Raw genomic sequence first — 17,162 nt, forward strand, 5'->3', positions numbered from 1 at the left:
AGTACTCAAGATTTACCATCTCTGGGGAACAACGGTGGAAAAGTAGAGTAGTCGCCTCAGGTGTGATCTCAAGCTATATAAAGCCAGAAAGTGGTCCCAGTGGGTTTTTAGGGAAATGGAGAAATGTTCTATTTGTTGGAAATACAGACAACTGCATCATCTTTAACGCAATGCAATGAAATAAAATTTCTAGTTTTGTGCCCTAAGAATATGCAGCAATGCTGAAAGAGACGGTGATAATGAGAATCAAAGCGAAAAAGATAAATGAAGAAAGTTGAGCAGAAACGGGAGAACACCGAGTAAACCCAAGCACACGTATTTGTCCACCACAAAGCTCACATGGCGCGAGCTGGGATAAAACAAAGGACTCTACGCACTCGAGATAAGCACTCAACTACTGAGCCATTGTGGACCCAGTATGTATTTTTTTATTATTTAAATATCAAATATATTTTAAATGAAAAATTAAGAAATATTACATATATAAATTTTAATAGAAAATTATCAGAGTAGCTATTGATTGAAACACTGCATTAATTTTATCGTAATGGGTATTGTAAAAGTTTAGTTGTATAATACTATATATATCATATCTTTATCGGGCCATGTCCTTTTTTTTAAAAAAAAAAGTTTTAAAAATAATTCAGCCTGGTTTTGGGAAAATGAGGAATGTCTCATTTTGGGGGTACGGACAACTGCTTCAACTTCTAGATTCGTAAATAGTACATATTGGCGCAGATAGGAAGATAATATTAAGATGGATCTAGCAGAAGTAGAAATCTACAGTAGAAACTGGATTTAGTTGGCTAAGGAAGTTAATGGAGAGCTTTTATGAATGGGTATTGAACCTCCGGGTTCCATAGGCCATTGAGTTAGTTATATTAAATATGAAGAAGAAATTGGAAAATTTTATCCATTGAAACCACTATTTATTCCGAAAATAATATATATTTTCCCATATGTTCCCTAATTCAATGAGCTGTAAAACTAAGATAGTGCGTATTCAGCAGTCTTATCCTTTATTTACAGCGTAATTAGTGCATAATATTTGCAGTTTAAATGACGAATGGGATATATATATATATATATATATATATATATATATATATATATATATATATATATATATATATATATATATATATATATATATATATATATATGCAAGTAGAATGAAAATAGCTTCCCATTAGAACAAGCCTATCGTCAGCAATCATACGACGTTCCGCGTTTTTAAAACATCTGCTTAAAGTTTATATATATATATATATATATATATATGTACGGAGGACGGAGAAAGAATTGTTGTCTGTAAGGATATTTGTTAAATAATGTTTTATCTAAAACAACTACAATCTGTGAATTTAAAAAAAAAATCCAGGGAGCGTCAAATGTACAAAAGAAAAAGCGAATTGCTTGTCTGAACAAATCAAAAGGTATAGCAACACTGAGCTGTAGGTTTTTCCTGTACCAAAATTAAGACATTAAATACGGCGCCTTGTTTCGAAGAGGTTTTGGAAGATCGCGAAATAACATTGATTTGTGATTGACAAGTTTTTCAAATTAAAAGGCTTTCTTCCTAATTACAAACTGCAACTTAAGGATATTATCGTAAATAAAATTCGTTAAGAATTATTGAAATATAAACTGAAAAGGCTATTTGCTTCTTTGTCAGTCTTTCTCTTTTTTCTTTTCTTTTCTTTTATTTTTTATGGTGCTTTTTTATTATGTAATTCTTAGTTTTGGGAGCCAAAGAGCTTTAGGAAATCAACCGAAATTTGTTGTAGACAGCACTTTGGGATGTCTAAATGACGTCAATTCTAATGTGAAAGTCAAAAAGCAAACTGTGTGTAGCCGACATCTTCGACGCCTTGGGCGGGTGGTTTTTAAACAAACGGTTTGAGTTATTACTTTTAATAGGTATATATTTGTTTTCCTCTGGTAGTTTTAAAAATCATAATGGTTTATTGCCGTTATTTTTTTTCAGTTAATGGACAGTGTTTAATGAACACAAATTATTATGTTGTAGGTGTTAAATGGTGGTAATGTTGGAATACCTATAGTAAATATTGGAGTCGGGAATCATTGTGAAGATTGGTGATGTTTGACTACTGGCCACGCTGTCGCCACTTCCGGCAATTTTCAAGAATTTTGAAAAGCAAGAACTTTTTTTTTTTTTAACATTTTTACATTATTTAGAGAACATAGATACGACGCGTCCAGCATACAAAGTTATATGGATCAGTTTTGCTCATTTTGGTAATATTTGATTTTTAAGATCTTATATCTGGACCTCCTTTCAGAGCGTAAAAGATTCATATATAGATATTGCAAACAACGATTATAATGTTAATAACAGTGTAGACAATTCCATGTAGAAATACTTCCCGTTCCTTCTCTCAACTTTGATTATGGGACTTGAATCGATTGTGCTCTGAACGTCCTATATGTTAATCTTAGTAAAATAGGCTAACAAGCTGTCTAGTTATCTTGCCACTTTTTATACAAGGGCAGATAATAAATGCAAGAGAATAATGGTGAAAGAATTTATAGAAGGTAAAAGTGAGAACAAACGGAAGACCAACGTACGTTCACATGACCGAACATCGAACCTACGACCACGAATTTTTTTTTTTTTTTTTTTAAAGAGAATTTAGCAGTGAACTCCGTTCTTCGTATTCTAAAATCATGTAACATTCATATTATTGTTTCTTGAGTCTGCAAATGGCCAGATGATGTATATCTTGTTCAGGGCCGTGCTGTGGAAAATCAGCGCCCGGGGCGAGAGTATACGACGGCGTTCCCATACATATATATTCCAAGCAATTTTTCCTATCTTTTTTCCTTTTTTCTTCCGAATTTTTCGCCCCTTACTTCGGCGCCCGGGGCCGTCGCCCCGTTCGTTCCCCCGTGGCACGGCCCTGATCTTGTTTTAAAAAATAATCTCTCCCTCTTTTTCTTTTTTGGATCAAAAGATCCAATTTATTTCAATCATAAATTTTCTTGTTGGACTTGTATCTGGAGAGTTATATATAGTGTAACCGAATCCAAACTATCACTTAACTCGGTATGATGTGCTTATTCCGTAGAAAATACGAAAACTCGATTTAGGGACCGATCAAAAATGTTGTGGCCCCTGATCCAATTGGCCCAAAAGATCCAATATACGTATTTCAACAAAAAATTTCTTGTAGGCCTTACATCTGGAAAACTAAAAATAGTGTAGCCAAACCCAAACTATTAGTTAATTCATCGATTTACGAGCCGTTCAAAAATTTTGTGGCCCCTGATTAAAAAAACTAATTATTGCGCAGGAACGCAATCATTAATCCATTTTTTGTTCTTTTTTCTAAAATTCTTGTTTAAAAAAGATATGTATTATTATATATTGTAATGTAATCAATTCATAATGATTATGATTTTATGAAGACATTTTTTAAAATAAAATTTTGAAAAAGAGTAACTATGTGAAAACAATTCGTAATTTTATGAGCTAAAAAACTGATAACACTGGAAAACAAAAGACACAAAGAGCTCCCGCGTTGCTCTATGGTTAGCTACTTGTCATGGGCAGGAAATGCGGGTTCGATTCCCGTTCTATCATGTTGTTCGAATCTCACGTTAATCTGTAGGTCCACGTCTCATATAGCCTCGGTGCTGGACGGAACGCTAAACTCTAAATAAACAAACCAACCAAGTAGACGCAGAAACAAAGTGAAATATATTAAACCAGAGTATTAAAATTTCCTACTAGCATACGGCTTTTACGGTATTTACCCCACTAATATACGGCTTTTAAAGAAGAGGTAAGTGGCGTGTTTTCTATTATTATTATTATTATTATTATTATTATTATTATTATTATTATTATTATTATTATTATTATTATTATTATTATTATTATTAACAAAACCTACGTGACGAGAACTGGGTCCTCCGAGGGCAATGCTTGACTCTCAACCTCGTCATTTCTGCATTCTATAATTAGTACGTTTTAGCTCAAGCAGCTACCCAACCCCTTTCCCTTTAATGCTATGCCAACTCGGAAAAATCTGTGCTCCGCTATAAATCGAATCCCGAACTACGCGACATATGCTATCCACTGGATACACGAAATCAAGAATCATTTAATATACATTAATAAGATCAAATTGAGTTATGACATTTCTAAATATGATAAAAACTCCCTTAGAACTGAAAATGCATCAATGTTTCTGGGGAGAATTTTTTATAGCCAGTTCAGTACCTTAGTTGATTCATGAATGCATTATCATTTTGCTTTAGGAAAAATCCACACAATTCTTTTATCCAAATTGATCTGCCACTAAAGTTTAAAATAAAAACAAAAATGTTAACCTGCTTTCTTACAATATATACATGCCCTTGCTGACTTCTGATTCAAACTATTTGTTTTAATAATTATTTTTGTATTAAAGATAATTGCATGCAGTATTTTCCCATATACCAGGGAATCATCCTAGGTATATCGGGATGTTTACTGGACCAGTGAATATTCCGTGCACATACTGCGGAAAACGGGACTCCTGCGCGATTCCTGTGTGACATTTCTGAGGTATTTGCGGGTTAATCACAGGATAACTTTCGAACATTCAAATATTGTTCCGTGAAAGGCAAATTTCACTGTAATCCAAGGGAAATCCCGTAGATATTTCCATTTTTTAAAGTTTCTACTGCGACCGGGACAAGTATAAGATCTGTGGGACTTTTCATGTACATGTTGTCCTATATTTGTTGTTTTCAAAGGCAAATTTCTTTTCTTTTTCTTTCAGGGTTGGCCATTAAGTATTACGCATCTAGGATTTAATACAAGAAAAGTCTACAGTATTATAACAAGACACACATATATGCTTGTTTTTTTTTTTTTTTCTGCATACACCACACCACAGAATATTAACTAGTTCAAATCATGTGTAGATTGAGACTACATGCATGAATGTAAACATGAGTCTGTATGCTATTAAAGAGTGCTTACCTGATAGTTTGAAAGGCAGGCTACCCACAAGAGGGTCAGGTACTCGCTGTGGATCCAAAGGATTACCAAATGGAAATGGTCGATGACCAAAATGAAACGGATGGAATGGTTGGTGCCCTGCAAGAAACAAACCGTCTTTGATTTTAATGTGCTGCCTTGCAGCCTGCCACAAGAACAAATAATAAATAATAATACTACAAAAAATATAATAAAACACATATTTATACTTCGTAATAAAATTGAACTTTACAAGTTAGAGAATAAAAAAATTAGCAAGAATAAACCAGAATATATTGTTTGTATTATACTTAAAGAGAAAGATTCATTGAAGTTATATTGTATTTCTGGTAAGCACACTGTTCTGTTGGTCATGCCACCTTTATTTGGATTCGTCATTCTTTAGTGTCAGTGTCAGGCTCAATGATAAGGTCGAAATTATTTGATCACCAAAAGCCGAAATTTTCTACATTCGAACAGGAGGAGTAGAGGGTTTATACATAATCAAGATAGAAATATATGCTAGGAATCTCTTTAAGTATGACATATACGTTATTTACCAAGCTGACAATAAAGTATTTTACGGATTATAAGATGCACTTTTTTCTTGAAAAATTGCCTCCAAAATTCATATGCGTCTGGTATTCGAAATTAATATATAAATGTCCAGTGTTTGATTTAAAATTCCCGCCAGTCTTAAAAGTGGTCATATATTATATGCAGCGAAAAACCTACCTCCATCTGGCAACATTGGATTCAACTGGCAGCAGCAGCGCACCGATGCGACGAACATGAGGTACGGGGATTCGCAAGCTTGCTAACACTGTCTCCCTCCTGTCCCGCCATCACAAACTCAGAACCATACTAGAATATACAGACTGTAAACTCTGCGAAACGGCATTTTTAAAAAATGCTTAAAAATTAAGGTCCATCTTATAGTCCGTATGGTAGTTATTGTTACTACCTAATGAGAAATAAATTCATATAATGGGAATGAAAACCAAATACATTATTTATTTATTTATTTATTTATTTATTTATTCGAATACACGTTCATTAGTGCATCCCCACAGTTTATTCTACCTGTAGAAATAATCTTATTCTGGTCCCAGATAAGCAATATAGACCCTATACACTTTAGAGAAGATGAAGAAAAAGTACAGATGGACAACACCTAAAGAAAGCGGATACATTCTGTTCGAATAAAACTAAAACAAGAGCTTGAATGCTGAAATAGTTATAGAATTGGAAAGATATCAGTTGTTCTTAACGTTATAAAAAAAAACATGAGCGCCGAAGTAAAACTACGAGACTACAAGATTATAGTGAACGTGAGACCAACAATGTTGAACGGAATAGAAATGTGGGGGATTGAGGTAACAGAGATATCGAGAAAATTACAGGAAATAAGAGGATGATAAGTTGTGGTCATATTATGAGAAGAAATAAGGATTATTCGGGTTAAAAAATGGGTAAAATAATGGTTAAAAGTACAATAGGAAAAGAAAAACTAAAAGTAAAATGGTTAAAGTGTAAGATTACAAACTTGAAAGAAAATAATTATAATTAACGAAAGATGATGAGTGGGATTGAGCAACATGAAAATGAATCGTCAGAAATGACGATTGCTCGTAAGCAGAAAAAGGGAATCAGTGACATTTTTTATGGTTCATGGAACATATTACATTATCATGAGTGCTAACTAGCACTAGCACAGCCATATAAAACTGAATACAAATTGTTATGAGGTGACACCTTACAGTTACATCAAAGATCAGAATAATAATATTATCATCTTTAGAAATAAGACAGTGATTCAAAATAGAAGACAACTGCCTCTATTAAGACTAGTTGTTTCCCACAAGCCTTTGGCACACTGTACATCTATTGTTTTCTTTAAAATTAGTTATGTCTGTTTCACAAGATACTGCTCCGCAACACAGGTTGCTTTTGGAATTAGATGATTCCTGGATGATCACTTTGGGAAGTGGTGGATCGGCCGCAGGAGACCGACATTTTGGACGATAAGGTATAATACCCAGACCCTATGGCATGTGATTACTGGCTGTGGGCACACGTCAAGGCGAAGATGCATGTCCAGAAAGCAACACTCTGGATGAGCACCGTCAGAAAGAGATTCTCGGATACAGAATAAGATTGTAAGAATTACTGGACGTCAATGATGCTGAGTTTGAGATTTGGCTATGAACTCAAGAACATTAAATGAAAACTTTCAAGTTTCCTCTGCGTTTCAAACTATTATTTCTTTGAAATATGTCTCTTGGTTTGAATGTTACATTGTTTAGTAAGATTCACACAGGACTTTAAAGACACTTTATATATGTAGGAACATTATTACCCATGAGAAGAGACGAGACTATTGGACCTCTTTCAATATAAACATATGCACTTTTAGAGACGAGACAGCCTCAAATCTTGTCTCATTAGTAATAGTATATGAAAAAAAGGGCAGAGAGGTAAACCCAAAATGAACACATTAGTTTGGTATTACACAATGACGGAATTCAAATAAGAAAACCATCTATAGCCTTAGATAAAGCAATTATTTTATAAGCCAACTGCAATTTTGGAAAATATGTTTTACTTCTAATTTTGGTATTAGCTCACACTAGAAAGAGCAGCGGTAAGAAAAAGCGAAATATTAATAGCTCACTGCAGTATCTGATTAGTTAAGAAAGAACCGGAAATTACAATAAAATATAGAACAATAGAAGTATACATGTATAACCTATGTCAGACTCCTGCGTTAGCTCCGCAGATGTTTGGATGGCAGACTGTGTATCAGCTTGTAGAGTTAAGAAGGGTTCTGCATAGCTCATGACTGGCCAATAGCTTTGGTTCGGTCTCCTCTTTCTGTAAATATTGTTCAAAAAGTAATAACAACGCGAAGAAAACACATGTGTTCGTGTTAGTTAGTTCGTGTATGTGTAAGAAGGGTTCTGCATAGCTCATGACTGGCCAATAGCTTTGGTTCGGTCTCCTCTTTCTGTAAATATTGTTCAAAAAGTAATAATAACGCGAAGAAAACACATGTGTTCGTGTTAGTTAGTTTGTGTATGTGTATGAAAGTGTTATATATATGTATGTGTGTGAAAGACAGAGCATCAGAAAAATATTGGCTCATATTCCCCTTGTTATGTCATACCAAGAGTAGTATTTGGAGGTTCGGATCTGCGCATATATATATATATATATAGGGCATATGAGTTGGGGAAGTTTTATATCATCATAGGGTTGAAGCACGTGAGGCCATTTAGATTGAAATCTCAGTCTTTGCCGGATATAATTTATGGCTGCAATAATGGGAACGGAGGCTAGTAGCCATTTCTCAATTTCGGTGTAATTTAGAAGATCGGTTCCAAAGAGAACAGTTTGGAGGGCGGAGGAGGAGCGGTTTGTCAGAGGGTGTGAAAAGGAAAATTCCAGAAGGGGGGCGGGGTTGGAGGAAACAACTAGGCAGTATGTTGGCTTTATATAAGAGTGGTCAATACGTTCCCCAGCAGCGGGCTATATCGAGATGAAATGTTGGGAAGTCCTTTCCTCAGCTTCGGATACAGAGACAGAAAGAGTAGGAGGTAAGTTGGGATATTGGAACAGCTGCAGAATATATATATATATATATATATATATATATATATATATATATAGAGAGAGAGAGAGAGAGAGAGAGAGAGAGAGAGACTGAGAATCAAACGACTTTAGTTGTTACGTCCGGCGACGATTCCCGTCCGCGTCGCTAAGGGAAACCCCTCTCAGTAGATATCTATTGAAGCGGAGCTTAGACAACGGAGCTGAACCATAAGTAACGAACAGAAAGGGTCGCCTCGGCACGTTTCTCCATGAATGCGTGTCAGAATAAAGAATCACGGTTTTGATCAAACGTTTCGCAATACTTTACCATGTTGTATAGCTCAAAGTATTTTTAACTAAAACATACACAAAAAATAATAAGACAGATATCTGTTTACATTAAAAACATAGATCAAACGGAAGTCGAACCAGGGATCAACGAATTTGAAAGAGAGAATGAGAAGAGTTTTAGATTTTCAATGGAACTGAACGCAATGAACAAACACTCATATTAATAATATAATACAAGTAACCCATACTGTTACGTGTATCAAAAATAAAGCCAGAGTTTTTTTTTAGTATTTCTTTTTTTAAAAAATATTATCATTATTCCTAAGCGAAATATTATTCATATTCTTGTTTGCAGTATTCGACTTATGCATCCTAGTTTTAAAGAGCAACGTTTCATGTTCCATTTGAAAAGATTCTAAGCATTTAGTCTAAAGACTAGGAATACTATTTTTCCAATTAAAACAATATCATCATCGACATCATCATTCTAGGTATTCTGTCATTATTGGCAGGTCTCTTGCCGCCACTGAGAAGCTTCCATACTCCACGGTCTTCCGCTAACTTCTTCATCTTCATATATATATATATATATTTGTGTGTGTGTGTGTGTTGATATGGTCCATCAATTGTAGCCTTCTTCGCGCCTTTCCTCTCTTTTCTACCACTATACTCTCTAGCATGTCCCTCATGATACAGTGCCTTCGTAGGCAATGTCCCAACCAGCTTCTCTTCCTCTTCTTAACATCTGTTCTTTTCTGCCCCCACCATTTCTAAAACCCTCTCCTCTGTTTTCCGCTCGGCCCAACTAATTCTCTACATTCTTCTCCACACCCACATTTCGAAGTTTTCAGTCGTTTTTCATCAATTTTGCGTAATGTCCACGTTTCTGACCCATACAGTACAACACTCCACACGAAGCATTTTATGAATCTTTTTTTTTTTTTTTTTTAACTCTTTACTAAGGTCCAAAACATTGTTAAATTTATTTCAAATGATGACAGATTCTCAATGCAAAATGACCACTTTTAATCTTAGGCAAGAGTTTCACAGAAATATTCCTGTTATTTCGGTCTCATAACAAGTTATCTAAAGCAATAAGATGTATTCTGTTATAAGCTGTCAGTTGACAATTATAAACAATTAAAAAATACTCTATCACAATGATGGACAATTTGTAACGCCCTACGGGTCAAAGCAAAAACAAATTCTGTTAAAACAGTACAGAGAATCACGCCTATAAGTTTCAATTTTGTTCAGTACATGTCAACCGCTGCAGAATGTGTGCTGACATATAACGGGGTACTCTAGCATCGTATAATTATACACCATTATTTCAATAGTAGCAAATTTGATATGGGTAGCCATCGTTACCTGTGAAGACGATAACGGATTGATTCCATTAACGAACTCGGTCAAGATATCAAAAACAGAATTCAGAAATTCCGTTTCGTTCAGGATATATCGTGTGGAGTAACGGACGTATGGACGTACGGACGTACTACATTACAATCGTTTAAGTCCCACTAGCGTAGTCCTAGTAAGAAACATACTTGGGGCTCATTTTCGTTTTCTCCCTCCTCCTGAGGCGACAATTTAAAAACTGTATAAATTAAAGATTTTCTAAATTGTTCTATTCTATGTATCCTGTTTCTCGTTGCGTATGTCTAGGACAATTACGGCCTGGGACACAAACATTTGTAAGTAACTCTGAAATTAACATTTTCCTAAATATATGCCCAGTACTAACTGACATACCTTGCAGGATGGGCTTAACAATCAAAAGGTTAAAGAAAATATGTATTTTCATACTTTAAAGGTAAAGTCTCGATTTAGGTAATAATGGTCAAATACACTCTTCTTGTTACTCATAGAGTTTACGAAGAGACTATTCATACACTTTTTTCATTTTTATTTGCGAGGTGGATGGAACACATTCGTGGGCCAGATCCGACCCGCGGGCCGCCATTTGGCGATCACTACTCTATCACATTATTCAATGACTTCACACAATGATTTCCTTGATCAGTAACAATCATCTTCAACTTGGAGTTTGATCACAACCTCATAAGTAGGTTAGAACTACAACGACTTCTTCCTGGTACTTTGGGTCTAATCGCAACCCGAAAAAATATACTATCTCCATGTTTAGACCCTACTCAAACTTTACTCTCTACAAAAAATATATTATCTTACTTATGCAATCACGTACTTACCTAACTCGTAAAATATTGTAATTTCCGCAATACTGACAACTACAATCTTCATCTAACGCCTAATAGCTTTCTTCTTCGTGAAATGGTTATATTTAATCAAGGAACAATAGATACAAATATATTATAGAGCTATGTGTTTTTATTTAGTAAGAAAACACGATAGCTCAGTGCTAGAGCGTTCAACTCTGATGTGAGTAGGTCCTGACTCGATTCCAGCCTCGTGGGTCTCAGGTAAACAGTATAATTTATGTAGTTCTTGTTTGCGTTCTTCTGTTTAATCCCAGTGACTCATTTTTTCCGTTGCTTTTCACTTGAAATGAGATCTCTTCAGGCTTACGTCTCACGACTATCAAGGGATACGAAAGATCAATGCAAATGAATAATTATTTAAAAAATGGCGGAATGAGAATGAAAGAGGTAACGAAACAACCGCCGAGAAAACGCACAACACTATATTTTCCACCGCAAACTCACAGGGGCTGGGATCAAATTAGGAACCCCTAGCTGAAAGTTGAGCGCTCTGCCACTGAAGCAGCATATCCCCCGGACAGTCAAGTGTATTACCATTCATATCCTTTTCCTTTAAGTACATAACCAAGGGACTTTACACTAAATATTTTGTTATTAACACATATGTTAAACACTTGCTTAAGTTCGATATTTTCTGTGGAACCAAGCGATGTCAACTCCATTATAGGCCTATATCCAGAACTTATTAACGAAGAACTTATTAACAAGTCTCGCAAGCTTTCTAACAGCATCCACTTTCGAGTACAAGTGACTGGAATGAAGGACTTATTAATAAGAGTGTGCTTATTTACTATCAAAATGTAGACACATTCGTTGCTCAACTTATTCCCCACACGAAACATTTTTTTCTCTTTCTTTCTAGAGCAGTGTGCCACCAACATAGTCAATGAGAATGACTCATTCCGATGACGTTTCCCCCTTCCCTCTCGAAGGGAGAAAATAACGGAGGGTGTGTATGTATGTATGTGTGTGTGATATGATGAAGAGGGGAGAGAACAATATGTTACAGGAAGAAAAAAAAAGACTAGCTACTCATATGTGTCTGTTCTGACACACAGACACGAAGGGTTCAACAGCTTGGCTATATAGCATTTTTATTTCTCTTTCTTTAGTCCAGCGTTAAAAATGTCAAAACACTGTTTATATGAAAATAACCAGGTGTTGGAACCGTTAATTACAATGTTAAAGGAAAATAGGTTGGGAAATATATTATCCCTCTGGGTTAGCCTGTAATATAAGGTTTTATCTTTCACAAAACGTGTTATTTTAGGTCCATTTGGCACATTGAATACAAAGTCTGTACACTATAATAGCCTTGTGCCACTATAAAACATAAACAGGCTGTTTTGGTTCAACAAGATTTGATAATGTACTATTATAGCAAGCAAAATTTTCTCATTTTCTAAAACATTTCATTTGTGTTCTGATTAACTTTTTTAAATATAGCATGTTGAATTAATTAGTTCAAGTTAGTTAAAAAGTGCGTCAATTGATAGAACACTTACGTCTGCTGCACGAGGTCTCATGTTTGATCCCAGAACGTATTAGGTTATTAAACTTTTTTTAATTATCCATTTGCATAAGCGTTAAGGACATAACTGTGAAGCTTCAAATTATAGATTACATTTTTGTCCAGTGTGTCAGTCTTTAAAAAAAAAAAAAAAAAAAAAAAAGGTCTTTTTAAAAAAGGTTATGATATATATCCATCTCCGATCCGCACGTAACGGTTTACTTGATCAGTATTGCATGTTTATGTAAGTCTTGTGACAAAATGTACCAAGACCTGTAACCCAGAAGGCCAGGAGATGGTAACATCCATGACCTCTAGACCCGGTGACCCGGAATAACACGGATAGATCTATGACATGGAGTGACCAGCACAGGCCTAGGATACAGAGTGACCCGATCTGACCTGGACAGATCTGGTGTGATCCGAAAACGAAACATGGTGATATATGTGGAGAGCATTGTGAGGCTGCTAAAGTAATTTTATCGAACACGATTCTCTCATCAATTTCTGTCTTCTCATTAAATCTAAAAATATATTTGTCGCTTGCTGTATATATATATATATATATATATATATATATATATATATATGTGTGTGTGTGTGTGTGTGTGTATCAAAGCATTGCACTAAAAGAAAACTACAAGGTTTATCAGAGTATAAATGCGTAAGAATCACGGAAAAGGTAAGCTACATGTTTTTTCTTATGAGGGAATTCGAGCAAACCTGTAAAACTTGTCGTTTAGAATATAAAAGATGCCACTGATTCCAAATAGTTTTGTTAAGAGTCTTCATCCCGGCGAAATTAAAATACCGCTAATTTTACAGTAATTATGTGATATCTTCAAATAGATAAAAGATAATTGAAATATGGAACAAGAGCGCCCTAGACAATATTATTTTGCGTGAGATACCGTTATCACAAGTCACCTAGTGGCTTTCCGTTTTCAGCTGTTTAGAAGCGTGAAAATAAATGCCGAATTTCAAAATGGCTCGAAATCGAAATCAGATAAGTGAGTCGTGATAACGGTTTCTCATGTAAAATAATATTGTCTAGTTCGCTCTTGTTCCACATTTCGATTGTATTTTATCTATTTGAAGATATCACATAATTACTGTAAAATTAGCGGTATTTTAATTTCGCCGGGATGAAGACTCTTAACCCTTTTGCATAGCCTATTTTCAAAAATAACTACTATTTTTCAGTATGGAAAGCCAAATAAACGTTAAATTATATTTGAAATATTTAAGAAATGCTATTTTTATTAAGAAATGTCAACTGGAAATCAAATAGATGAATATTCTAGCTCAAGTAATAGACATCGTCTAGGTCTTTTTTTTTTTTTTTTTTTTTTTTTTTGTGCCTGTGGATTTATTCGGGCTACCCGTCCTGTCTAGGCCTCCTGGTCACTGGGTCAAATCGAATCTGCGAAGCGACACTCAGATCCGAATGACTCGCGTAGAAGTCTTAACACCAAGTGACCCGATGACCCGTTCCATGACAGAAACAGGTACATTTTCTGAGATGAGACATCACTTTCATATCACCTTTTTTCGAGACAAGATACCGTCAATTCCTGTCTAGTACACAACTATAATAATAATAATAATAACTCAGCAGAAATGTTGAAAAATTTCAATTTGTGGAAAATACAATATTTGTAAGCGGTCAATGATAAAAATAATTTGAAATTATGATGTTATTGACGTTAATGTGTATTTGTTCTGTCCCAATTTAGCGCCAAGCTAACATGTTTTGCCTTTGAGCGTTAAGAAATAAGATCATAAGTTTATTTTTGTTTTAATTTATTGTATTTTTTTTTTTTTTAGATAAATAAAGAGAAAAAAGATACTAAGGAATGTTTCAGCTCCTGAAGAAGCAAGTGCTGTGCCAATCTCTATTGGCGGCGGGAAAGAGGCCTTGTGGTATAAACCACTCTCACACCTGCATCGGCTACTGGATCATGATAAAACGATACAGAACAACGAAGAGAAAACCAACAGCGTATGCTTACATTCACTGTAGAAAGAAAAGGGGAAAAAATCACGATGCAACATATAAATGATATTGTTATCATCAACAAAGGATATAAATCAGTCTAATTAATCATTCTATGGCCATTCCTTCTGTGAATAGTGTCATAAAAATGTTGCAAGCAGTTCTCCCGAAGAGCATTTTCCAGTTCTCCTGGAGAATGTACAACTAGTAGTTGATGTGCATCCGTTGCGGAACTCTTTCGACTTTGTAGATTTTGAAAGAAAGACCATGTCCAATGGTCCGTTAACAACTGGTTCAAGAAAAAGGTTTACACCTTTTGTTACCACACTATATGGACTGGTTTCTATATCAGATAACTTCAATGTTGCCAGAGGTAGTTTTATTATTTTTATATTGCTCAGGTTACGGCAAACTCTGTATTGTATTGATCTTTGGTATACACCCAACTATTCCAACATTGGTTTTAAAATATCTCCTCAAGGATAGTGAGAAACTAGCGTATTGAAACTTTGGATATGTTTGAGTTGGATTAGTCTAAGTTTGTGTCTATTTCAGCACCAATACTATATGAGACACAACCTACTAATTAAATGAGAAAGCTATGTTCATACTTGATTTGAATCTAATTATTATTAGGGAAAAGTATTAAAACCTGATCTATTTGCTCACTATATTAGTAATCAGTTATTACAGTTTCGGTAATTTATTATTACCTTCGTTAGACACATTATCAGGTGATGACACCAATTATAAATTACCTAAACTTCATTACAAAGTTACTGTATTTTTAATAGTTAATACGTTGGTTTTAATTTTGATATTTATGCTTATTCGATTTATATCGAATACAAATGGAACCGACAGCAAGAAACGAGTCCTTAACCAAGGTTCCAGGAAACATGCGCGTTAACCATTATATATATATATATATATATATATATATATATATATATATATATATATATATATATATATATATATATATATATATATATATATATATAGATAGATAGATAGATAGATAGATAGATAGATAGATAGATAGATAGATAGATAGATACGAAACCAAATGACTTGGTGTAACAGCACATTTTGTGGGCCTAAGCCTGCTAACTTTTTAGATCTAGTGGCTGTTACGTCTTGTTTGCACGTGATTCCCCAGTATGCCTCACGACGCTGGGTGGACGCCGGCCGGCAATCGAATCCGGGACCAAGCGGATCGTGAGCCCAACGTTCTAATAACTAATCTGCGTTCACCCATTTGTTATATATATATATTTAGTGGAATTTCGGGACTCGTTCCTCTGCATTCATATTAAAAAAAAAAAATAGAAAAAAAGAAAGAAAAATATTCTGTAGTCTGCGACAGAGTATTCGAAAAGTCATAATTGTCGAGAACAATTTAAAATGATCATACTCTTCAGTGGGAAGCGAATGATGATGTATTGCGAGTTGGCATCCGAATTCGAAATTCCAATTCGAACCGAGACCAATCAATTACGGTTACCGATACCATTTGACTACGAAGGGGTATACTGATTTAGAAATAGTAAATGAAAGTTATTTCAAAACTTGAAATAATATATGGATGAAAAAATAAATTTGTAGTTTTATATCCTTCGGATATGCCCTTTAAACTAAAGAAGACGCTTGACTAATGAAAGTAGAATGATTATAAAAGAATTATTGGAATGAGAAAATGTGAGAAAACGGGTGAATCCTGAGAAAGTTCACGGACATGATCAGTGGCGTAACTAAAACCTTGGGTGCCCTCCCTCAAATAGCGTGGGGTGGGGTCCCTTCTCTACGTCCCATTTCATGATTTTGGGGTTCTCCCGCAATATGGGATCTGCGGGGCCCTTATTTACGCCCCTGGACATGATGTTGTCCACCATAAACTCACATCGCTTGAGATCGAACCAGCGATCCTTCGTATCAGAGGTAAGCGCTCTATCACAGCATCATCCTGTCTCCCAAAGGGATATTATTAGTATTATTATTATCGTTAGTGCCCAAATAAGCAAATCAGGTGTATGGTAAATATATTGAACCAAGTTTAAATGTTAATCTGCAAGCCACCAGTTGGTTCACCTGTTGTTAATTCCTGGGGCCCAATATTACCAATTAAAAAAAAAATCTAACGAAAAAGAGAAACTAATGGAATTTTACTGGCAACCCGTTGATCTCCTCTTTTAATCAGGCGATATATAACATAAGGTTGAGAAAGCCACATATTATAAGACTAGAGGCATGTCTTGTATACTTATCGAAGAATCGAAAATATTTTTCGTGCTTGCTCGGTAGCTACCGTCCAATGTGTTGTAAGGTTTTTACTTTTTTTTTTAATTCTCTGTTTACGATCCACCAGGCACTCAGGCACGGCTGCACATCTATTGGTAGTGGTGTGACCTCTAATGTAATTTACCATAACGCTATAAAAATAAAGTTGAAAAAGAAGTTAAAAGAAAAAAAAGAGCCCAGGGCTTATATATTTTATTGCCTTCAACAAGTCTTCTGTAAGCCACGATATATATGACGTAT

At 34.9% G+C, this 17,162-nt stretch overlaps 1 protein-coding gene across 2 annotated transcripts in view; it reads right to left on the bottom strand.

Moving 5' to 3' along the window:
* The window catches only part of LOC145662868 (uncharacterized), a 219,970-nt gene that overhangs the window by 116,264 nt on the left and 86,544 nt on the right, over nucleotides 1-17,162 (bottom strand). The window contains exon 3 of one of the 2 annotated variants that reach the window (XM_081728821.1): nucleotides 4,994-5,128. In XM_081728821.1, coding sequence (XP_081584947.1) covers nucleotides 4,994-5,128 — 135 coding nt within the window. The remainder of the gene's footprint in view (nucleotides 1-4,993; nucleotides 5,129-17,162) is intronic. The other variant, XM_081728822.1, reaches the window with a different exon arrangement.

The sequence above is a fragment of the Thermobia domestica genome, chromosome 10, assembly GCF_964235325.1.
Source record: "Thermobia domestica chromosome 10, izTheDome1.hap1.1, whole genome shotgun sequence".
In the NCBI taxonomy this organism is placed as follows: domain Eukaryota; kingdom Metazoa; phylum Arthropoda; class Insecta; order Zygentoma; family Lepismatidae; genus Thermobia; species Thermobia domestica.